This window comes from Musa acuminata, chromosome BXJ2-6, assembly GCF_036884655.1.
Source record: "Musa acuminata AAA Group cultivar baxijiao chromosome BXJ2-6, Cavendish_Baxijiao_AAA, whole genome shotgun sequence".
Lineage (NCBI taxonomy): Eukaryota > Viridiplantae > Streptophyta > Magnoliopsida > Zingiberales > Musaceae > Musa > Musa acuminata.
In genome coordinates, this window is record NC_088343.1 from 34,947,479 (window position 1) to 34,971,621 (window position 24,143).

A 24,143-nucleotide genomic window follows, 5' to 3' on the forward strand; every position below is an offset into this window, starting at 1 on the left:
AATAACACTAAACGATCATATCGTGATGCATCAACATTGAGTTACCCATGCCTTATCATCAAGGAGGCATCGAGCACGTTATTTGTTTTTGTCGTTTTGAATCACATTTTATATGCCCGTCACTATTATTTGGATAACATTTTTACCACCGAAAACAATAATATTTGGATAACATTGGAAAGTACGGTTAGAAAACAAACATGAAAGACCATACTGTTTTATTTTTCGATTCGTATTGGTCTATGTCCAAAGATAAAACTACCTCTGTGAAGATTTCTAAAGATATTTCAGCACCAATAAAGTCTAACGTAAAAACGTAGCATATGGCAACAACTTCCCCTTAGCAATAAAGAATTAGGCTTTTAAATATTGTCTCTCCAATTAGACAGTGCCACAGCATTCCTAGAAATCACTTTTGAGGAATAATGTGCAATGTCATTACATTGAAATCATATTCGCATATCACGTCGTTGAGTCTCCGAGAACAACACACATGCGCATTCGAAGCAGCAAAAGACACATCTGACACTCTGCCGCATGACTCTCCATCATGAGAAGACGTAAATGACGATGATGATCGTCCATTCTGCTCCATCATGAGGCTGCCGGTGGTCCTACTGCCCGCCGAATCCCATGACCTTCCAAGCCAGTCGGCGTGGGCTCAATCGCGTGTCACGTGCCTTGTTCCCCAAATCATTCTCCCGCCCGTCACGTCACCACGGCCCACATTGCCATCAGGATCCGTCGCTCCGCCGGCCACCACACCCCCATTTCACGGCTGTTTGACCGTCATCCGACGGCGTTGATTTAGAACACCGCCTTGTGGCGGGGCTTCGCGTCGGCGAGGTCGCTGATGGCGCCGGAGACGAGGTCCTTGAATATCTGGCGTTCGATTTGGATGACGGCGTCGGCCACCTCCGCGGCGGGCCTGGCCCAGCACTCGAGGTTTTCCGCGGCCAGGTCCCTGCGCACTGCCCAGCTCGTGACGTCGGAAAGGTCGGCGGCCGATGCCTGCTCCCGTGCTTGCCGCAGCTCCGACCACACCTCCGTCAGCAGCAGGGCGGCACTGTTGGGTGCCGCCACCGACAGGAATCCCGGGCGCACGAATGACTCCCAGGGCGGGGGCGACACGCCGCGTTTCCGGTCGAGGATCTCCACTACGGCATCGAATATGAGGCGACGGCGGAGGCGCAGGGACTTGGAGGCGTCCGAGCTGACCCCGCGGCGCTTCTCGACGAAGGCGTACACGTCGGTCGTGTCGCCGTGGCTGTGGGTGAGGCGGAGGATCTCCACCACGTACGCATAGTCGTCGTCGTCATCATCGATAACTACCTCTTCCTCCGCCTGCGCCTCCGGACCGTCTCCTCCGTCCGATGCAACGGCGTCCTCGTTGCACTCGGCTGGTCGATCTTCTTTGAAATCGATGGAACGCTTGGAGACCGGAGAGCGCGGGGAGGTCTCCTCGCCAAGGATTGGCGAGTTGAGGACCGATACAGGACTTGGCTGCTGCTCCGCTGCGGCTACAACCTGCACCGCTCCGGTGGCGACCTGATCCTCCGCCGTGAACGCCGCGATGCTGTGCAGCAACCGGTCGCACCGCTCCAACAGCTGCCGTCCTGCCCCGTAGTCCGCCGCCCACGACCTCTGCACAATCACCCAGAGTCCGTTCCGTGTAAAAAGCACGAAAATTTGATGACATCGGAACATGACGAAGAAATCGATGTAATACCTCGAAGCCCAATGGAGAATTAGCGATCGAACCCGCGGTATCCACCTCCGCCCGCGAGCCTATTCTCTGTTTGGTAGTGACTTCTTGCTTTGTCCGCCGATTGGGTGGCGGTCGCCCGTTAATTTGACTCTGCCCAACTTGGTTCGGAAGAGTTTTCGAAGGATTCAGGGCAGAGATCCGCCTACGTGGCGGCCGACTCTTGCCGGATTCCGGCGCATTCGAGGACCTCTGCTTCGTAGGCGAGCTCGGACCCCGGTTCTTCTGCTCATTGTTTCCGTTAGGGCCCTGATCGGACTTCCGATTCCGCCGAACGGGAGGGTTGGCCGCCGCTACTGCCGGGTTCCCGCGAATAGCGGCGGGTCCAGGTGGTGGAAGTGGCGACCGGGGTTCGCTGGATGCCCTCCGAGATGGCTTGGGAGCAGGTTCGATGACGACGATCGGCGAGTCGTAGTGGTGGTCGAGTAAGTGGCCGCGGCGGCCGTTGATATGGCGATACAATGGGTCGGAGTGGAGAAGCCCCTTGAGCTGAAGCGCCTCCAGGATCTGCTTCAGCGTATCCAAATCCCTCGCCGCCTCGTCCATCCCACGTGTCAGGCGCTGTTTCCCGAACTCAATGGGGAGCAATCCCCACCTCTTCGGCTCCGGGTAGAAGTCCCCAGCGTCGAAGAAGCTCTTCCTCTGGAGAGGGGGAAGGAACGGTGTCCTAGCCGGCGATTTGGTTTTCTCGGCAACGGGGACGTTTAATTGGCCAAGATTGGTCATTCTGATGAACTCGTTGGCGGAGACAGGGGCGGCCTCCACCGGCGAGGATTTGGAGAATGAACTTCCGTCGAGGAACCGGACGTACGCTGGGTCCCCGGGAACGCGAGACTCCGACGTAGATCGGCGCAGTTCTGCACGGTCCGACTCGTCCGGTAGTGCGTCGAGCCCCATTAGCCGCGCCACAACGCTCGGGGAACGGCGTAGCCTCTCGCTTTCGTCCACCGCCTCAGAGGCGTCGGAACCATCGCAAGAGGAGGCAACTGGAACCGCTGCCCGGATTTCCCGCGGGCGGAGCTTGCCCTTGGCGACGACCATGGCGCGGCTGCGCTTCGACAAGGGCCTCACCCCATCCTTGACCTCGTTCACCGCGAGAGAATGCGTCTCCTTCACAAGCATCGCCGCCGAGGAAGCATGCGGCCTCTCCGACGACGAGCTCGATCCCGCGGCCTGAAACCACAATGCACCATTACAAAATCCTCAAACGAACACCAGAAAGGCACACAAAATCCGCGTGTTTTTGAGAGACTCGAACCGGTGGCGGAGGAAGGCGCTTCCGGGCGAGGACCTGGTGGCGGTCGAAGAGGTGGAGCAACCCGGTCATGCATCCCATCTGCCGCTCCAATTGACTCCTATCGGCCAGTCCCCGGCCGCCGCACGACGTCATCACCTACCCTCCCTCCGACGATGATGCTTCGCGGCTCCTACGGTGCGTGTCACTCGCAAACCTGTATATTTTTTTGCCTGCTCTCGCGAGGCCTCCCGTCCCGACTCTCTCCTCACTGCAGCTTTCAAAGCGTAAGCCGGATACTAAATGCTAGCTGAGGCTTCCCATGTACGAACCGAGTCAGGGACCAGCTTTTCTATTACTAGACTATTCAGTCGACAACCAACATTCGTTGAAATTGGCCCCAAACGCCAATCGTCAGACGGTCTTCAGAGAACGGTGACTTGGCTGAGACAACCCGGCGTTTGGAGCGTGAGAGTGCAAAGGCGAAAAGCCTGCTTCGCACGCGCGCACACACGTGAAAGAGCGATAGAGATGCGAAGAGGGGAGATAGCTGCAGTAGAACAGGGGAAGGAGGAGGGTTTGACCGGTAAAGGGACGTCACTGTTGGCCGGGACGAGAAGGACTAAATGGCAGTGAAAAAACTCGGACTGCTGCAATCCCAGTGGAAACTGGTCCTGCAAGAGTCGTGCGGTCCTATTCATCACGATAGATGTACGACCGTAAACACGTCAGTCTCCCTGCTCTACTTGTTATAATTACGCCACTCGGGTACGCCAGATTGGTACCTCCACGGAAGCACGATCGTGTGTGATTTGGACTTAAACATAGACTCGACTGTCTGTCAATCAACTTACGACACGTTCGATCACACGTAGGAAAGGATAGAAAAAGAATAGTCGTCAATTATTCGCTCGGAAAAAAGAAACAAAAAGAGACATATGTTTTCATGTGAGATTGTTAGACTGTCGGTCAAACAAAGAGACAGCGTTTTCCATGGACTATAGGGACGTGTAGAATAAGGGGATGGGGAATGGAGGGAGTATAAAAGATATGGCTAACCAATTGACCAAACCATAGTGATAGTTATCAAGTTCATTAAAGAAATTGGAGAGGTTACTTTATTCTCATATAAACTTTTCTAACACCACAACAGCATGATATAAAATTTGTATGGCAGTGTGTCATCCATGTAATAAATCCCATTGAAGCATTCATTAACTTTAATTTAGAATGATTTTTTTTATACCAAAATTTCAGAAACTAAGCAATTGATTGTTTTGAAATATATGTCATGCAGAAAATTAAGAGGCTTTATCTTCAGAGAAAAAACTTAATAAAAACATTATAAAATAGTATTATTATTGCTGTGACTATTAATGATGGTTCCCGATCACCGAACTCGTGAGCATGCACATGCACAAGCACAAGCACAAGCACAACCGAAGAAGCCTGCCTGTACAGCCACCGCCGAGTCCTGTGACTCGCGTGGCCGCCGCACCTCTTACTTCCATCCAATCCTTCGTATTTATATCATATCCTCTCTTGTGACAGAACACATACAGACCATCCTCCTGTTATCATATCCTTATCTTCTCCCTGTGACACAGAGTACCAGCGCCTCAGGCCTCCTTGTGATTGCAATGATCCCAAGGGACCTTCACTGACCCACCCATAGGACACAAATTATTTCTCTGCTACAACGTCTTTAGTTGCACTCCCTCTCCAAATGCCGTCTGTTTGATAGTAGTCACAGTGGCAATTATTATCTGATCATAATGGATTCGAGTAACTTTAATCAGATTCCTGGATTCATTAATTGGATGAAGAGGGTGGCCAGTCCTATTGGTACAACGACGGGACTGGGCACATGCAGCTGCTCCCCCCATATGAAAACAATGCACCTATCTTTGGTCCCAAAGAGGACGCCATCCAAAGATCAGGTCACAGGTTGAGGAGGTCAAGAACAAATTTTCAGTTTTGAGCCCACATCTCAGCCATCTGAAAACAGATTTGTTTTCTGGATCTTGTTTCAGACTTACACAAGCAGAGGGACTCAGGCAACGCATTCATCTTAAACCTGTCAGTGGATTCCAACATTAAAAGTTCAGAAATTTACATCCAAATAAACGCAGGAACAAGGAAGATAGAATTATAGTTGGAAAACCTAGACAGATAAACTTAATTAGTATCCAACATGTATGTGATTTTGCATGCAAATTTTAGAGTTCTCTGAGAGCCTAAACATACTCTTTTGTTAGCTTCTAGTTACTTTTTCATATTGAATTCGATTCCACCGAGTACTTAAATCGGATTAGACATGTTTGATGTCCAAGATAAGGTCACATTTCTAAGTAGTTTCGTATCATACTGACTTTAAGAGGCTTCATTCAACATGATAGATATACAAAGCACTAAAGATAACGAGGACCACTCTGTGCCCAAGAACGGACGCTTCCAAGTAGACACACTAATGATCAAGACAGCATTTTCTTCAGTTTGTCTCCCTCTGATACTAATTCACGGACTGCCACAAATTTAGGCTTCACTCTCAGATAATACTTATGGCATCATTCCATGGAAGATTTAGCTGAATAGAGCACAATGCTTTTGGATCCTTGATGTTTCAAAGGAAATCATATGTACAAGGATCAGTTCTATAAGAAGTTCCTTTGATCCTTCCTTTTACAAGTCTTTAATAGACTCCACCACAATTAAAGTTTTCAAACGTGGATTTTGACTCCCAATGTAGTTACGTAACATTAATAGGTCCGACATGGAATGGGACCCTTTGGTTAATTTTTCATACTGAAAAATAAGCCAGCATTAACGAGATGATTTGCTTCACTATCTCAATCGGTGCTTATGTAGCAACTATTTACTCGAGGGCTTCTATCGAATAAAAACACTCTCCACCGGCAAAGGTGAAAATTGTCCGAGTTGACGAGAGTATTATCTTTGGGCTACCCTTTTTATGCTCTTATTCAATCCTAATAGGCTGCATCACACTGTTGACACTTTGACCCCGAAAGTTGCAAAACAAGCGAAAAAACAAAGCTGAAGGACCCAATGACTCCTATCCCTTATATCATTCCATGTGAACTAATTTATTTCAAAGGTCTCAAAGTCTTCATATCCCACACATGAAAAGGTTCAAAAAGAGAGGATGATGACTTGTGGCACAAGCTTTTATTGATCCCACCCACATGAATCCAAGCAGTTCATCACGTACATACTGACCTACCACTCATGAAGCTCCTGAGTCAGTATGTGGGTCAGGCTGCTTTAAGCCCAAGTAGAAGAATCCTACCCATCTGATTCTTTTACAAGGATGGCAACAATCCTAAAAAATTAAGATAATGGTGTAGGTGCCCTTCACTAGTCCCCATGGACCGGTAATGTGAAAGTGAAGGAAATATTGAGGGAAGTACCCCATGGGAGAATGCTCTGTTTGTCTCTATAAACCTCTCCTATCCATTTGCCAAGAAGCTCTTGCCCTCACTCTCAGTTTAATATTTGGCAATAAAGACAATTTAGATTGTGCTGCAATCATAATGAACATGAGGTATCAACTTAAGTTATTGCGGGGAGACTATATCAAGATATTCACCATAAACTATAAATTTTTTGTGGGAGAGTTATTAAAAATATGATGGGATCCAACACTTCGTTTACATATGAAAATTGTAGAATAAAATAAGAAAGAAATATAGGGCTGCTCCTACATTTCTATCCTACTCACACGAGCTGAATCTGTGAAGTCATCATATCAAGATGTGGGCCAATTGTCGGAAAGAGGAGCATGCACTAGGGTTGTCAGTTACATAGAAGGGAATCCTCTGCAGGTGGCACATAGAAGGAATATGAGCACGAGGCAATTGGAGTAGGGACGTATCGTTCGCCTTTCACCCTGCAATCTCTGCCGAGCTGACGGCGATCAAAGTGGTAGACTCTTGTTCCATTGGTTGTACAAAAGAGAACAAAGGACGGATGCAGCTAAGACGATGACCAAAGGCCCCATAGTTGCATCACCTCATTGAATGGAGGTCACTCTTCCCATTCACCGTTTGAGAATGGTGGAAGTTTTTATGCATCCAATTTGACAAACTTTCACGGCTTGATTTCAGCCAAATGTTCTTTTCAAATCAACCAGTCACTTGAGCCTAGTTATAACAATCCTTTGACCACACTAATATTGTTATGTTCTTGAAATTATAAATTTAACTCTGAGAAAAGAACTTCCGAAGAAAATAAATCAAAGATCATTAAAGGTAACCTATCACGTTATATATTTCAAAGATGGAAAAAGGCTTCATTACACCAAATTTCCATCAATGTATGGTCTGAAAAATATATCTGGGTACTGTGCTCATATTGCATAAAAAACACATGCATATAAATAAATAAGAGCTACTTGCTATATAAAAACCCCTGCCCGATGTTAATAAACTTCAGACAATAATGTAGCGCACTATGTTTGGCCTCATCCAAGTATATAATGAATCGAAAAAGGCTACATAAGACCATACAACAAGTAAAACAAGAATCCACAAGGTGGCACATGAAATGCAAGTTAATCGTGAAATGTCCCATCCTACCAAATAGATTCGACATCAGCATCACAACGAAGAGAATAAGATCTTTCCTCTGACAAGTTAACTATACTTTAACATCAGATCACAGGGTTTAAAGTGATTTATAATAAGAACAGAAAATGATGTTAAGTCGTATGACAATAGCCAAATCCCAATCTCACATTGCTACAGCCAGAAAAGCTTCGACGAAGGTTCAATATTCACGTTAAACTACCTACAGGTTCACTAGCGAAGAAAGAAAGTCACACAAACTACAACACCTGTGGTATTCAACAAAAGTTGAATTTTCATTCCTTGGTGGACTTGTTAATGAGGGACTTGTGGATGTGAGGGATGACACCACCACCGGCAATGGTGCCTTTGATAAGGGTGTCAAGTTCCTCATCTCCACGAATGGCCAGCTGAAGGTGGCGTGGTGTGATACGCTTCACCTTGAGATCCTTGCTTGCGTTCCCGGCAAGTTCCAACACCTCTGCCGTTAGGTACTCCAGTATTGCAGCAGAATACACTGCCGCTGTTGCCCCAACACGTCCATTTGCAGAGATTCTGGATTTCAGCAGGCGGTGGATTCGACCGACAGGAAACTACATAGAAGAAATCCATATGTGATACAGCATACGAGAAACACAGATATGCATTAACTTCACAAGGATTTGATGACAGTATATTCATCCGATTGGATTCTACACACAGGATGCACAAGATTATGCAGTCTAAGTTGGACATAAGCATGATTCATTTTCCTTCTCTTGGAAAATTTAGTACCAACAAGAACTGAAAGTCATCAATAATTGCTACGATGCATCCTCCAATTGGGAATCTATCAACCTAAAAATCCATTACAACTATCATGGCATTCAACCATCATCATCGATTGATTTTTAAGGACCATGGTGGACCAATTTTGACTACAAATTATTCAGCATGTTTAACTAGTGATGATGACCTGCTCTTTACCGTATCATGGACAAAAGTTGGCATGGTTCTCCATCAAAGACTCAAATTTGACTTCCTTGCCATCAAATTTAACATAAATAGAGTCAACCATGTTAGATCAAATCAATTATGTTGGATCTTTAACATATCAAATACGGATCAAATAAATGTTTTATAGAATAAAACCGAATTTTGGTTTGCATTATAGATCCAAAACAAGATTTTAGAATGTTTCTATAAAATTTATTAAATCCAATAATAATATGCATGAAATCCTACAATAATTAAGAAACATATTAACACAAAAACGTACAAATCCATCAAAGAATTTTCTAAATTAATCGATGATTTGGCCTTTCAATTGCAGAGTATCCTTAAGAACTTTAGATTTTTCTTTGACGAATGAAGAGAAACTTCATTCGATACTACAATCAAGGACAATAACCCTATTTATATTCATAACTGATGAATCTACAATTATGATTATATTCATAATTAATAAATATGTAATTATGCCTCAAGAGTTTTATATTCCTAACTTATCTCATCATTAAATTAAAAATATAACTAATGATATCCATATGATTAATTTTCATAATAATTATGTCCCTTGGCCAAATAATTTTACTTAATTAAATCACTTTAATTTTGAATAATCAAAATAATGGCTTAATACATTTAATTATATGTATGTAACCCTTAAAATTCTAACAATCTTCCACTGAGTCACATATGTATTCTTATAAATGTACTATAATTTATTAGCTCAAAACTGTTGTCATTATTAAACAGGACATACAAAATAATCTCGCCCATTGGCTATATTAATATAGGACTAAAACGATTTTCGCTATATCAATCATATCTAAATCCATCAATGATGACTAATATTAACATAACTAAATAACATAGATCAATTATAAAATGTGTAGCATAAAAATTATATGAATATGATCTGTATATGTCAATTTTCAACTAATCCAATTTTATCTTTATGAGATCATTAATAACTTTAATAGCCATAATATACAAAGTATAATAAACTAAAACTTTATTTTTGATAAAAAATATCTATACAAATATAGAATTTGGCATAAAACATATAACAAATATATGACAAACTCCCACTAAATTAAAATTTTCTCAAATTTTAATATACTCATATAAGCAATATGCTCATGAAAGACCTTGGGTGATATATCTTTTGTGAGAGGATCTACCAACATAAAATTTATTCTTAAATATTCTATAGAAATTTATCTACATTATACCTTTTTTTCACAACTAGAAACTTGTTAGATCTAGCCATACGTGGGTTTGGACAATTAGACCTATTGAGCCCAAATCAAAGAAATCAAGAGAGAGAGAGAAAGTGGAAAATTGGGTGATGGCTGCGTGCGCAGTGAGAGGGCGGCGTGTGCTGTGAGATTGCACGGTGAGCGTGCAGCGGCGTACAGAGAAATAGGGAGAGAAAGTAAGGTTTTTGAATTTTTCTGTTTGACGATCGGTGGCCAAATATTGTCAGTTTCGGCCCAAATTTTATGTGGAGAATCCTTACAGTAAACTCTACAATCCTAACGGTGTTGATCTACAGTTTACCCTCTCTAAGATACTTTCCTGTGATATCCATTCTGTGAGACCTAGAATTCTCTTTTGAGAAGATCCATCGTCCATGATAAAAATATATTATTCTTGAGCCAAGATCTATGATCTTGATATTATTTTGATCCTCTAGTTATTCTAGGGAAGACCTACTGTAAACCTATTATCATTAATAGTGAAAATTTGAGGTGGACTACGGTCCCATGGTTTTTCCCACATTGGATTTTCCACGTTAAAAAGATTTGGTCTCACTGTGTGATTGATTTATTGCTTTATTGTTTATGCTGTGCTGATTGATATTAGCATTTTGATATCAAGTTGGTATTTTGATGAGGAACCTATTTTGATACACAAAGAGGGAAAAGAATTATTTCGCATTAACAGGTTTTCTTCCCAACAAGTGGTATCAGAGCATCAGGTTGTTTAGTGCTAGTTTTCTTGTGTGATTGAAATGGAGCAGTCAAATGATATGATTAAATTAAACTCATCAAATTATTCCACTTGGAAGCGTCTGATGGAAGATTTGCTCTATTGCAAAGATTTATATAAGCCTATCAAGGTTAAAGATAAACCTTCTACTATGGATGATGATGAATGAAAAGTTCAACATAGAAAAGCTATTGCCTATATTAGAAGATGGATGGATATAAACTTGCATGAGCATATTTCAGATGAAACCAGAGCTGATATTATTTGGCAAAGGTTAGAAAACCTCTTTGCGAAAAAGACAATAGGAAATAGAATTTCTCTCCTCAAAAGGCTTGTAAATTTAAAGTATAAAGATGGTAGTGGTAACATTATTGAGCATATAAGCCTATTTCAGAGTCTTGCAAACAAGTTGGTTGCTATGAAAATGAATATAGATGATGAGATGCAGGGATTATTACTTCTCAGCTCTTTACCAGAAAATTAGGAAACGTATGTGGTGACTATTTGTAACTCCACGCCAGAGGGGACTCTAACCATAAATATGGTTAAAAACAATTTGCTAAATGAAGATGTCAGAAGGAAAGAACAGGGTGAATCTTCTTCTGGGGCATTTGTTACTGAAAAACAAGAAAAACGTGGAAGAAGTCATAGCAGAAACCCACATGGATATAGAGGAAGATCTAAGTCTAGAAAAGATATCAAATGTTTTCACTGTAACAGGCCAGGTCACATGAAGAAAGAGTATAGGTTTTGAAAGCGAGAACAAAATGAAATGAAGAAAAATGAGAAAGAGACCAATATAGTTGCTACTGAAGGTAATATCACTATTGTCTGTGATGAAGATTGTGTTAACCTTGTAGCTTAGGACAGTAATTGGGTAATTGACTTTGGTGCTTCATTTCATGTCACTTCTCATGGTGATTTTTTTAGATCTTACATTATTGGTGATTTTGGTAATGTTAGAATGAGAAACAATGATACATCTAAGATTGTAGGTATTGGAGATATTTGCTTGGAGACCAGTATTGGGAGCAAATTAATACTCAAAGATGTAAGGCAAGTTCCAGATATTCGTCTTAACTTGATATCTACAGGTAGACTTGATGATGAGGGCTTTGCACATTATTTTGGTGAAAGTAAATAGAAACTCACTAAAGGTTCTCTAATTATGGTAAAAGAAAAGAAGATTAACTCTTTTTATGTCATGGAAGCTAAGCTACACAAAGGAGAGATTAATGCAATTTGAAAAAGTGAAAGTATAGATCTTTGGCATAAGAGGCTAGGACATATCAACAAAAAGAGACTTCAAACTCTTGCTAGAAAGCAATTCTTACCAGAGTTGCAAGGTACATCTCTTAAATCTTGTGATCATTACTTAGCTAGAAAAACACATAAAGTTACATTTCAGACATATCCATCATTTAGAAGATCTGATGTTATTGATTTAGTTCATACTGATATTTGTACTATGCAAACTAGAACTCTTAGAGGTGCTCTTTATTTTGTTATTTTTATTGATGACCATTCTAGAAAAGTTTGAGCTTTTGCTTTGAAATCTAAAGACCAGGTACTCGATGCTTTCAAGGAGTTTCATGTCAATATTGAAAGAGAAACTGGCAGAAAGCTAAAATGTGTTCGATCAGATAATGGTGGCGAGTACAGGGGTCATTTTGAGAATTATTGCAGGTTCCATGGTATCAGGCTTGAGAAAATAATTCCTAAAACTCCTCAGCAGAACGATGTGGCAAAAAGGATGAACAGAACCATTAAAGAAAGGATTAGGTATATGCTTTCCCACGCCAAGTTACCAAAGTCATTTTGGGGGGAGGCTATGAGAACTACAGTTGACCTGATAAATCTTTCTCCATCAGTTCCTCTGCAAGGTGATGTTTCAGAGAGAGTATGAAGAGGAAAAAATATATCTTATAATCATTTGAGAGTCTTTGGGTGTAAAATATTTGTTCATATTCCCAAAGATGAGAAGTCCAAGCTTGATAATAAGACAAAAGCATGTATCTTCTTGGGATATGGTCATGAAGAGTTTGGGTACATATTATGAGATCCAGTGAACAAGAAGATTATTAGAAGTAAAGATGTTGTGTTTCTTGAAGACCAATTGTTTGATGATGGTGATAATGTTGAGAAGCCAGAAACCTCTATTTATATTCCTTGGAGTTTGGGTCCAATTTCTTCACCTGTAGTTCATGATGATCATAGGGGAGATAAACAAGAAGATCATGGTGAGAATGTAAGTGATGATACACCTACAGTTGATGATGCTGAACCAACTGAACAAACACCTCCACCACCAGTTAAGATTCCATTAAGAAGATCTACTAGAGAACGACAACCCTCTACCAGATATCCTCCACATGAGTATGTTATGCTTACTGACGGGGGAGAGCCAAAAACTTACCAAGAAGCTATTCTACATGAGAATAAGAATGAGTGGGTTAAAGCCATGCAAAAAGAGATGAGATCTTTGCTTGAGAACCACACCTATGACTTGGTAAAGTTGCCTAAAGAGAAGAACGCTCTCAAGAATAAGTGGGTTTATAAATTGAAGATTGAAAATAATAGCTCACAACAAAGATACAAAGCACGACTAGTTGTGAAAGGATTCAGTCAGAAGAAAGGTATTGACTTTGAAGAAATATTTTCTCCGGTTGTGAAAATGTCCTTTATCCGAATTGTTCTTGATTTGGTTGCCCGCTTGAATTTAGAAGTTGAGCAACTTGATGTAAAAACAATATTTCTTCATGGTGACTTAAAAGAAAAAATTTACATGGAGTAACCAGAAGGTTTCAAAGTCAAGGGAAAAGAAAATCTGGTATGTAAGCTTAGGAAAAACTTATATGGACTCAAACAGGCACCTAGACAGTGGTACAAGAAGTTTGATTCTTTTATGATGAGCCAAGGGTATGATAGAACCACATCTAATCATTGTATGTTTATGAAGAAATTTTTAGATGATGATTTTATTATTTTACTGCTATATGTTGATAATATGTTGATTATTGGCCATGATGTTGGAAAAATTGAAAAGCTTAAACGAGAGCTAAGTAAATCTTTTGCCATGAAAGACTTGGGATCGGTAAGACAAATACTTGGCATGAAGATTCTTCGTGATAGGAAGAAAATAAAGATTTGGCTATCTCAGGAGACTTACATTAAAAAGGTCCTTGAAAGATTCAACATGAGTAAAGCTAAAGCAGTTTGTTCTCCACTTGCAGGTCATTTCAAGCTGAGTTCAAAACAATGTCCTACAAGCGAGAAAAAAAAAGAAAAAATATCCAGAGTGCCTTACTCATCTACAGTAGACAGTTTGATGTATGCTATGGTTTGTACTAGGCCAGATATAGCTCATGCAGTTGGAGTTAGCTGATTTCTCTCAAATCCTGAAAAAGAACATTGGACAGCAGTGAAATGGATATTAAGATATCTAAGAGGTACTTCCAGGTTGTGTTTATGTTTTGGCAGTGATGAACCTGTGTTAGAAGGCTACACAGATGCAAACATGGCAGGTGATACTGATTCCAGGAAATCCACTTCGGGATTCTTGATGACATTTGCAGGAGGAGCAGTCTCTTGGCAGTCTAAGTTACAGAAGTGTGTTGCTCTATCAATCACAAAAGCAGAATACATAGCAGTTACTGAAGCCTGTAAGGAAACTTTATGGATGAAAAAGCTTCTACAGGAATTGAGCTTGAAACAGGAAGGATATACTGTTTACTGTGACAGTCAGAGCGCTATTCACCTCTCCAAGAATTCAACATACCATTCTAGATCCAAGCATATTGATGTGAGATATCACTGGATTCGTGATGTGCTTGAGATGAAAGAATTACAGTTGGAAAAGGTGCATACCAATGATAATGGTTCAGATATGTTGACAAAGTCTTTGCCTAAGGAGAAGCTTGAAGCATGTAGGCGAAGAGCGGGCTTAGTACAACCTATCATATGAGCTGGAGGGGGAGAATTGTTGAGTCCAACCCATATGTGGGTTTGGACAATTGGGCCTATTGAGCCCAAATCAACAAATCAAAGAAATCAAGAGAGAGAGAGAAAGTAAAAAATTGGGTGATGGCTGTGTGCGCAGTGAGAGGGCGACGTGTGCTGTGAGATTGCACAGTGAGCGTGCGACGGCATACAGAGAAAAGAGGAGAGAGAAATAGAGAGAAAGTAAGGTTTTTAAGTTTTTCTACTTGACGATCGATGGCCAAACGTTGTCAGTTTCGGCCCAAATTTTATGTGGAGAATCCTTGCAGTAAACTCTACAATCCTAACGATGTTAATCTACAATTTACCCTCTCTAAGGTACTTTTCTGTGATATCCATTCTGTGAGACCTAGAATTCTCTTTTGAGGAGATCCATCGTACATGATGAAGATATGTTATTCTTGAGCCAAGATCTATGATCTTGATATTATTCTGATCCTCTAGTTATTCTAAAAAAGACCTACTATAAACCTGTTATCATTGATAATGAAAGTTTGAGGTGGACTACGGTCCCGTGGTTTTTCCCACATTGGGTTTTCCACGTTAAAAAGGTTTGGTCTCACTGTATGATTGATTTATTGCTCTATTGTTTATGCTGTGCTGATTGATATTAGCATTTTGATATCAAGTTGGTATTTTGATGAGGAACCTATTTTGATACACAAAGGGGGAAAAGAATTATTCCGCATTAACAGGTTTTCTTCCCAACAAAACTTGATGTCAATGTGTTTTGACTTAGTCGAGCTCCTATTGTTGTTAGAGTATAAAACAACTGATTTATTATCATAGTAGTCTTGCAATCCCTTGTATTATTTGTAACTTTGTGACAAAATTCCTCTGAGCTATTGAAGGCCCAATGATATTGAAAGAAGCATTTATATGAGAATTGAAAAATTAAAGATGTGAAAGCTATAGGCATATTTAAATTGTTATTGTGTACCAGATATTATTTGGATTTGAAAGACATTTTTGTTGAACCATTATTTAGATAGAACTTAATTTTTATTTCTTATTTGAACAAATTTGGTTATTCTTGTTCATTTGGAAATAATTAGTTTATTTTATCTTTAAATTTAAATATGATTAGAATTAGTTCACTTATGGCTTATGTCAATTTATATTTAATTGATATTATAGCATCCTATCATGAATCCTTGAATGTAGAATTATGAGATGCTAAACGTAAAATTAAAAATTTGGATGTATTATGGCATAAATATTTGGGTCACATCTTTAGAAATAGAATTGAAAGATTTATATCATAAGGGATTTTTGATCCTATTAACTTATTAGATTTAAATATTTATGTTGAATGCATTAACCAAATTTGTCCAAATAAGAACAAGAATAACCAAATTTATCCAAATAAGAAACAAAAATTAAGTTCTGTCTAAATAATGGTTCAACAAAAGTGTCTTTCAAATCCAAATAATATTCAATACACAATAACAATCTAAATATGCATATAACTTCCACATCTACCAATTTTTCATCCCTCATATAAATGCTTCTCGTAATATCATTGGGCCTTCAATAACTCAGGCAACCTTACATTGATACACTGATGTTAGTTGTTATACCAAAGTCTAAACACCAAGTGTTTCTAGGTACTAAAATTAAATTGACTTCAAAACAAACCAAAATAAAGAATATTTCCTTTTTAGCACATCAAACGTGATATTTGACAAGATCCTTTAAATGCCTAAATTTCTTGTAAAAAAAACAAGTATCATCCTTATTTTGTTTCTTCTGTACTAAAGTCTTATCAACCTTATTCTTTTCAAATTTATATTTTCTTTTTTTGCCCTTAATATCTTGTCTTTGGACTTCAATATTAATTGCTAATGGTAGTCTTATTGTAATGATCAAACACTAATAATAAAGCATGTCAAATGATAAACTTTATAATTATCACGTGTTTACCATTACAAGTATATATAAAATCCTACCGGTCATTAACCTTCATTTGAGCCGAGTAATTACTACATGAATATAAATACACACTATATTTAATATTTTCATAAGAAATGTTATACATGGGAGGTCACTTTGGCGACTTCATACATTAAATTACTAAATATAATATTAAACAATCACTAATTAAATTTAAATCATATTAATTAAATTGGTTTAACATTAATTTGTTGACTAAAATATTTAATACATATAAACCATTCAATTTATGACAACAAACAACTTTATAAAACCAATATTATGTTTAAACCAACATAATATTATAACAATATTATTATTAATTAAATTTACATATTGTAACATAATTAAAATAATAATATTATTATTAATTTAGGAAATTTACGCTTTATAGTGCAAAAAATGAATTTACATACTGTGAAAAAAAAAAAGACACAAATTGGAAAAGACATCTCAAAATTAAAGTGATATAACATAAAAAAAAATGCACTAAACTGAATGCAAAACATGTTGTAGCATGATTACATAAAATCATCATTTTCTCCGATGATAATAGAACCAAATCACTCCAAGATATTAATAAAAACATCATTAAAATACATGAAAAGTAATCGTAGATGTTCAACAATCATTGTAAGATGGCTCTGATACCAATTATTATATCTTTAACATATTAAAGATGGATCAAACAAATGTTTTATAGAATCAAAACTGAATTTTGGTTCAAACATGCTTTATAGATCCAAAATAAAATTTTAAAATATTTTCATAAAACTTATTAAATCCACAATTATATGCATAAAATCCTACAATAATTAAAAAATATATTAACATAAAAACATACCTGATGAATCCATCAAAGTATGTTTTCTGAATTAATCGATAATTTAACCTTTTAATTACAAAGTATCATTAAGAACTTTATATTTCTCTCTGACGAGTGAAAAAAAAACTTAATTCGATAACAATCGAGGACCATAACCTTATTTATATTCATAATTGATCTATAATTATGATTATATTTATAATTAATAAATCTATAATTATGCTTCAAGAGTTTCATATTCCTAACTTATCTCGTTTAGAAATATAATTGATGGTATCCACATAATTAATTTTCATAATAATTATATCTCTTAGCCAAATAAATTTACTTTAATTAGATCACTTTAATTTTGGCTAGTCAAAATAATGATTTAACATATTTAATTATACATGTGTGACCCTTAAAATTCTAACAAATTAGAGCACCATCTACTCTGATAAAGTATTATCAATCTTTTATGCACCATGATATAAAACTCATTCAATCAAATTGAGAATCCTCAACACCACATCAATTGCCAAGCCAACATTGTACCCCTTTCAAATCATATTGTACTAGCTATTACAATGATGTGTATTGCTTTTCTTATACAAAAGCATGCTAGAGTTGCAGGCCATGCAAGATCCTTATCAAAAGGTAAAAGAATTTAATATCAACTCATTTTAGACCATTTTATAAGGCCATGGTGCCTAAGGAAGGGATCATTCATGCCATGAAGCTTGGGGGTTCAAAAGCTTCATGTCGAGACCGATTCTTCAACTTTGGTTGATCTTCTAAATGTAAGGAACACTTCCCCATAGAGGATCTTAAATCTCATTAAAAGCATTGTTCATCCAAGAAATCTTTGAGATTCCAAGTTTTCCATGTCTTTCGTGAAGGGAACCGAGCTGCAACTAGTTGGCCAAGTTAGCAACGGATAATTAAATCCTCGAACTGAGCTGGATTTTTTTTTGTTCGCTCTGATGTAAACAGAGACATTTTGTTTCACCTTAATTTCAATCAATAAAGCTTAATTTTCTTTCTTTTATTCAAAAAAGAAAAAAAAATCAATATGAAGTGTATACTTTATCACAAATCAATCAGAAAATACCCTACATACAAACCACCTCTCTCATCCAAACAAGCAATAACAATCTCTAAAGGAGATGTAACAATAAGTAATACTGTATCATAAACAACACCATTCCACTTGCAGCACATCCCTGCCAAAATCAAGTATGGACAAATAGGGTTCTCAATTGAGTGGCCACTAATCCCAGAAGCTTAAGTTGTTAAACGTAAACCATGTGCAGCATTTGGACTGGATATCATGATATATGGCTTGCCGAAGTCAGTTGCGCACAATGGAATTACACAATTAAATGACATTACAAGACTAAGAACCACTGTTCCACTGTTGATCTCACACACCCAGAACAATGGCAACTTATATATCTGTAAATCATAACACATCCAAACTCAAACTTCCGTAACAACAAATCAAAGGCGACAGGTCCCCGAGCATAGCGACCCCAGTTCTAAGAAAGAATTCAACAACAAAGGAAGAACAGGGGCGTACCTGCAGTCCAGATCTGGACGAGCGGGACACCGGCTTTTTCTTGTCCTTGTCCTTATTGGCCGCCGTCGTCTTCGCCGCCAAAAGCCCCTTCCCTCCTTTCCCCGCCATCTCTCTATTATTCAATCACAAAACCAAGCAGGAAAGTGCTGAATAACCCTAAATCGTTCCATAGAGGTGACGAGCAAAACGGGGAAGAAGGAAAAATAGACACGAAATTTCTCGAAAAACGACCTAAATCGCCAGCGGAAAACACCAGAAAAAGCCAGATAAACCAGTATCAAGAAGCCCTAGAGAGCGGAGAAGATGGGGAAGAGAGGAGACCGCGTACCTCCTCTGATTCCTCCCCGGCTCCTCGAGATCCTTGGAAGGGTCAGAGGGTGAAGAGGCTCGGAACGGGAACGGGAACGAAACGGCGGAGTTCGACGGGTTTATAAGTACGAATGGGCGGGAGATGGTTTTGGTTTCGGTGGGGGAATCAAAGATGATTACTTTTGGGCGGCAAACGGAAATTTCAAATTTTGCATTTGTTCCTAAAGTAACCTCGTCCTTCGTCCAAATGCCATGAATGTGGCTCATAATTTTTATTTGGTTATTATTAAGCAATGATCTCATCTCTCGGATCCTTTTTTTTTTTTTTTAGTGATTTTTCTTTAAAAACTCTGATTTTATATTTTAGTTTTTCACTAGTTTTAAACTATTTTTATTTGGCTCATTTATAATATTTTTCAATAGCATTATAGTATTTTTATTAAGATACTAAAAATAATATAAAATTATTAAAAAAATAATAAGTGACATCATATTATATCACTTTGGTTGTTATTGCATATTGACCATTATGATAATATATTTTTAGGCTTATAGCTGATTTGATTGAGATTATGAGTCTATTTTAATCATTTATATTATTTTTAAGTATATTTTATAATATTTTTGTTGTAGTGATTGTAACAAACTAATTTTTTTATCTCAATTTAGGTTATATTATTTATAAACTATTATAAACACTGTTATTGAATTCTAGCATGATATCAAATGGTTTCTATTATATTTTAATTTTATTTGGCTTACTTATAGTATTTTTAACAGTATTATAGTATTCTTATTAAGATATTAAAATACTATAAAGTTATTAAAAATATAAATATTATTATTTTTTATTATTGCTCGTAAATTATTATGGTATTAAATTTTAAAGTTTAAAATTGGTTTGGTTGAGATTATGAGCCTATTTGTATTATTTATAATATTTTAAGTAAACTCAATAATATTTTTATTATGACGGTCAAAATACTATAATGGATCGGAAAAGAGTCAGTGGGATTGGTAAGAGATCTCTTGAACATTATTCAAAACATGAGCACCATTTGAGAACAACAAAACGAAAAAAAATTATTTTTTTAAGAAAATCACCCTTATATTTATAAGAATTAAGAAATAAAATTTTATTTAGTAAAATGCATATAGCCCAATCCATGAGTACTAGAATAATGAGATTATTCAATACCCAAATTTTTTTAATAATATTAGAATTGGTAAATATTTTAAGAGTTCTAACTAGCTTCAAACTATTGAAAAGAGTGCTAATTAGTTTCAAACTCTTTAATGAATTAGGATTAGAATTTAGATAATGAATCCAAATAGGAAAAATAAATTAGGATTTTATTATATAAATATAGTAAAAGTCTTAATGTTTTTGTGAATGGAAAAGATAGAGAAACACATTTTGGTGCTCATGCTATCTCTAATGAAAGTAGGAAGGGTTGAGAAATTAATATTTTAGGTTATATATATATATATATATGAGAGGATGTATAAGGGTTGGAGCTTAAGTTTGAGCTAATGCCACCGAAAATAATTCCTTATATTAGTTTTTCTCATATAGTAAAATTTTAATTTTTAATATAGATATAAGCATGAAGTTACTGAGCCACATTAATTTTACATCAACTTTCTAATATATTCTTTAATTATTAATCTCTATTTTTTTTTAGTTTTTGAGTCTTTCTTTTTTTCCCAACAAATAGGTATCGAGTGTAACAAAGAATCGACCAAATCATAATTCGAGTGTCTACCCAAAATAAGATACTAAACCTTCACAAAGCTAACAATAAAATTTATATTGATCCAAGTTAGATTGCGTTCAATGGAGGAATCCAAAGAAATCCTTCAATATGTTAGGGGTCAGAGCTCTATTTGGTTTAATATTTTTAAGGTTAGATATGGACACCTTTGTGGTGCCTCTTCTGATACTTCTAGGGATAGTTAGATTTTAGATGAAGACATCTACTAAAAAATAATAACAATTTATTAGAATGTGCATGGAATTTCGTTGCATTTTATTCTGAATTTGATTAACTAACTATTTGAATTCGTCCTTCTTTTGCTTTGATTAACAAGTACAAATATGTGTGTGTGTGTCTGAAATGTCATTTTTATCTCAAAAATTTGTGTTTATGATTTTTCAACGTATCTACTTTTTACTCGAAATAAGCTCATGGAGGATCGAAACTATTATAAGCTCAAAATGGTTAGTACTGGTGGACTCATTTACCCATAAAACTAATACAATCACTTCTCACAGGATGTAGGAATAAACTATGGTATAAAGATCTCCCTCATTTTAGCTCGAGGCCCAAACATAGCCCAAAAATATTCATTGTGATGAGCCTAGTAATAGATTCATCGAGCCCTATTAATCAGATCCAGCATTGTTGTTACTCTTAAAGCAATTGGTTAATATTATTTACGTGAACGTAATCCGACAGTTAATTGGATTGTTAGAAAATTTACGATGGACAGTTTCTTCCTCGTGGATGGAATTCTTGGGTTATGGTTTACAAAAGTACGTTCGTAGAACTATGCCATCTTAATAGATTTATTTTTCGAAAAAAAAAATCTCATATTCAATATAAAAATATTTATTAACACATAATCTGGCATCTAATCTACTCCTGATAGTGTACTTTCTTTTGATTTGATCATAAACATTATTAATTGTTTTAACATCTACATGGGGTGTTGTAAACAGACATTACCTTCGTATTATGAGTGAACAAAACATGTGGACCCAATTAAAGTAAGCCCTTGTAGATATTAGTATGGCCATATGGAAGAGAACATTGATTCAAATTCTGCTGTCCTGTGGCTAATGGAACTGAACAATATTTTGTTTCAGAAACAGGGGAGACTGCTGGCTCTCATATTCACCGGAAACAACCCATGCACCTGCCTGAGATGCTTCAGATGCTGCTGTCCATCAACCGAAGGGAAACTGCTGCACACTGCTAGTTTTCAGAAACAGGGGAGGAGAAGTCCATACTACTCACCATAGAAGTCCCAGCAAGCCAGTTGTGTGCTTACTATAGGGAGAGATTATATGTAAGTATAATTTTTTAAATAGTAATAATAATATATTATTAGTCTAATATCAAATCAAATTAAATAGAAAAATAAGAAATGAAGATAAAAATAAAAAAAATTATATTGAACTTCTAAAAAAAAAGATTTGTTCTATAAGTCTAAACACCTAAACTATATATGTATATGTATATATATATATATATATATATATATATATATATATATATATATATATATAATCTACTTATAGGTATAGAATAATAATTTAAGCCAAGAGATTTTTATCCCTATTTCATTAAATCTTAATACTTCTCCTTAAAGTATATTTTTTGAAGATAAGTCACAGATCTTAAAATGGTTCTCTGGAGAAAGATTTTATAAAAATATCTATGATAGTATCTTTACTTTTAATGACTCCTTGAATTATTTTTTCTCAGATGAAATAATATTCAATTTCAATATACTTGGTTCTTACATGATAAATTAGATTTATAGCTAATCTTAAGGTACCTTGATTGTTTAGTTTATTAATTTGATAGTAAATGTCCTCAATTAAATGTCTTAGTGTAAGTAAGGAAGCATTGTATTTTGCTTTAGTTGTAGAAAAAAAGATCGATTGTTATTTTTTACTACCTCATAAGGCAAATCATATTAAAAAAATATATCGAAAAATGGATCTATGATTATCTAAACGACCTTCCATAATACCATTTGCATAATCATATAATTCAATATGTATGTCTCGTAAGATAATTTATGACCTAAATGTGTTTCTAAAACACCAAAATAGAAACACAAAGAACTAATATGGAAATTATTAATATGAAAATTACAATAGTTTCTCTTAGTATTTTAGCACTTCTTAGCTCACAACTCTCACTTTAAATAGTAAAGAAAAATTTTAAAATAGAGACAGAGTCCAAGAACTAAAAACTTATATATATATATATATATATATATATATATATATATATATATATATATATATATATATATATATATATGTATATATATATATATATATATGTATATATATATATATATGTATATATATATATATGTATATATATATATATGTATATATATATATATGTATATATATATATATGTATATATATATATATGTATGTATATATATATATATGTATGTATATATATATATATGTATATATATATATATATATATGTATATATATATATATGTATATATATATATATATAATGTTCAAGGATTAATTTTAAATAGTAAATATATATTTTAACACTTCTTAGCTGTATATATATATATATATATATATATTTTAATATATATTTTAAATATATATATATATATATATATATATATATTTTAACACTTCTTAAATGTATATATATATATATATAATGTTCAAGGATTATTTTAGCACTTCTTAGCTCACAACTCTCACTTTAAATAGTAAAGAAAAATTTTAAAATAGAGACAGAGTCCAAGAACTAAAAACTTATATATATATATATATATATATATATATATATATATATATATATATATATATATATATATGTTCTATCATCAAAAATATTTTTCTCCATTACCACCGACCTTCATAATGTTCAAGGATTAATTTTGAAATGCTTGGGCTGCAATGAATGAAGAAATTTAATGAGAACGATTATATTCTTCCACTTGGTTCATAGAACAACTTTCTTAAGAAAAAAATATATGAATTATAGTGATAAGTCATCTAAGAGCGAGTATTATAATTCATGTATTACGATGTACTTAGTTTCTCAAGTATTAATCTTAATATGATAATATTACTTAATGAACAATTTTTATGTTTATTCTTGGTCTAGTATAAATATATTTTCTCAAATAAATTAATGTGCACATGAATACGGGAAAACATCACAATATATAAGATTTC

The 24,143-nt window shown here is 36.3% G+C and overlaps 2 protein-coding genes across 3 annotated transcripts; both read right to left on the minus strand.

Annotated features, from left to right (window-relative positions):
- Positions 1 to 340: 340 nt before the first annotated feature.
- LOC103988870 (uncharacterized) lies at positions 341 to 3,327 on the minus strand. The gene is made up of 3 exons (XM_009407542.3): positions 3,024 to 3,327; positions 1,730 to 2,938; positions 341 to 1,644 (listed from the first exon to the last, which is right to left on the minus strand). Exons 1-3 carry the CDS (start codon positions 3,153 to 3,155, stop codon positions 808 to 810), a joined length of 2,178 nt encoding a protein of 725 aa, XP_009405817.2. The 5' UTR covers positions 3,156 to 3,327; the 3' UTR covers positions 341 to 807.
- A 4,351-nt stretch (positions 3,328 to 7,678) lies between these two features.
- Positions 7,679 to 19,579, minus strand: LOC135613602 (histone H2A variant 1-like). 2 transcript variants are annotated; one of them, XM_065110629.1, is made up of 3 exons: positions 19,202 to 19,579; positions 18,874 to 18,985; positions 7,679 to 8,175 (listed from the first exon to the last, which is right to left on the minus strand). In XM_065110629.1, exons 1-3 carry the CDS (start codon positions 19,483 to 19,485, stop codon positions 7,879 to 7,881), a joined length of 693 nt encoding a protein of 230 aa, XP_064966701.1. In that variant the 5' UTR covers positions 19,486 to 19,579; the 3' UTR covers positions 7,679 to 7,878. The 2 variants fall into 2 exon arrangements, with proteins under 2 accessions (XP_064966701.1, XP_064966703.1); XM_065110631.1 differs by having other exon boundaries at positions 19,105 to 19,237.
- Between the last annotated feature and the right edge of the window lie 4,564 nt (positions 19,580 to 24,143).

Coding starts and splice junctions, on each gene's coding strand:
- LOC103988870 (XM_009407542.3), bottom strand. CDS start 3,155: ATGACGTCGTGCGGCGGCCGGGGACTGGCCGATAGGAGTCAATTGGAG. Junction 2,939..3,023: donor AGCGCCTTCCTCCGCCACCG/GTTCGAGTCTCT, acceptor TTGTGGTTTCAG/GCCGCGGGATCGAGCTCGTC. Junction 1,645..1,729: donor ATTCTCCATTGGGCTTCGAG/GTATTACATCGA, acceptor GTGATTGTGCAG/AGGTCGTGGGCGGCGGACTA.
- LOC135613602 (XM_065110629.1), bottom strand. CDS start 19,485: ATGAGATCATTGCTTAATAATAACCAAATAAAAATTATGAGCCACATT. Junction 18,986..19,201: donor CCGGGGAGGAATCAGAGGAG/GTACGCGGTCTC, acceptor ATTGAATAATAG/AGAGATGGCGGGGAAAGGAG. Junction 8,176..18,873: donor CGTCCAGATCTGGACTGCAG/GTACGCCCCTGT, acceptor TCTTCTATGTAG/TTTCCTGTCGGTCGAATCCA.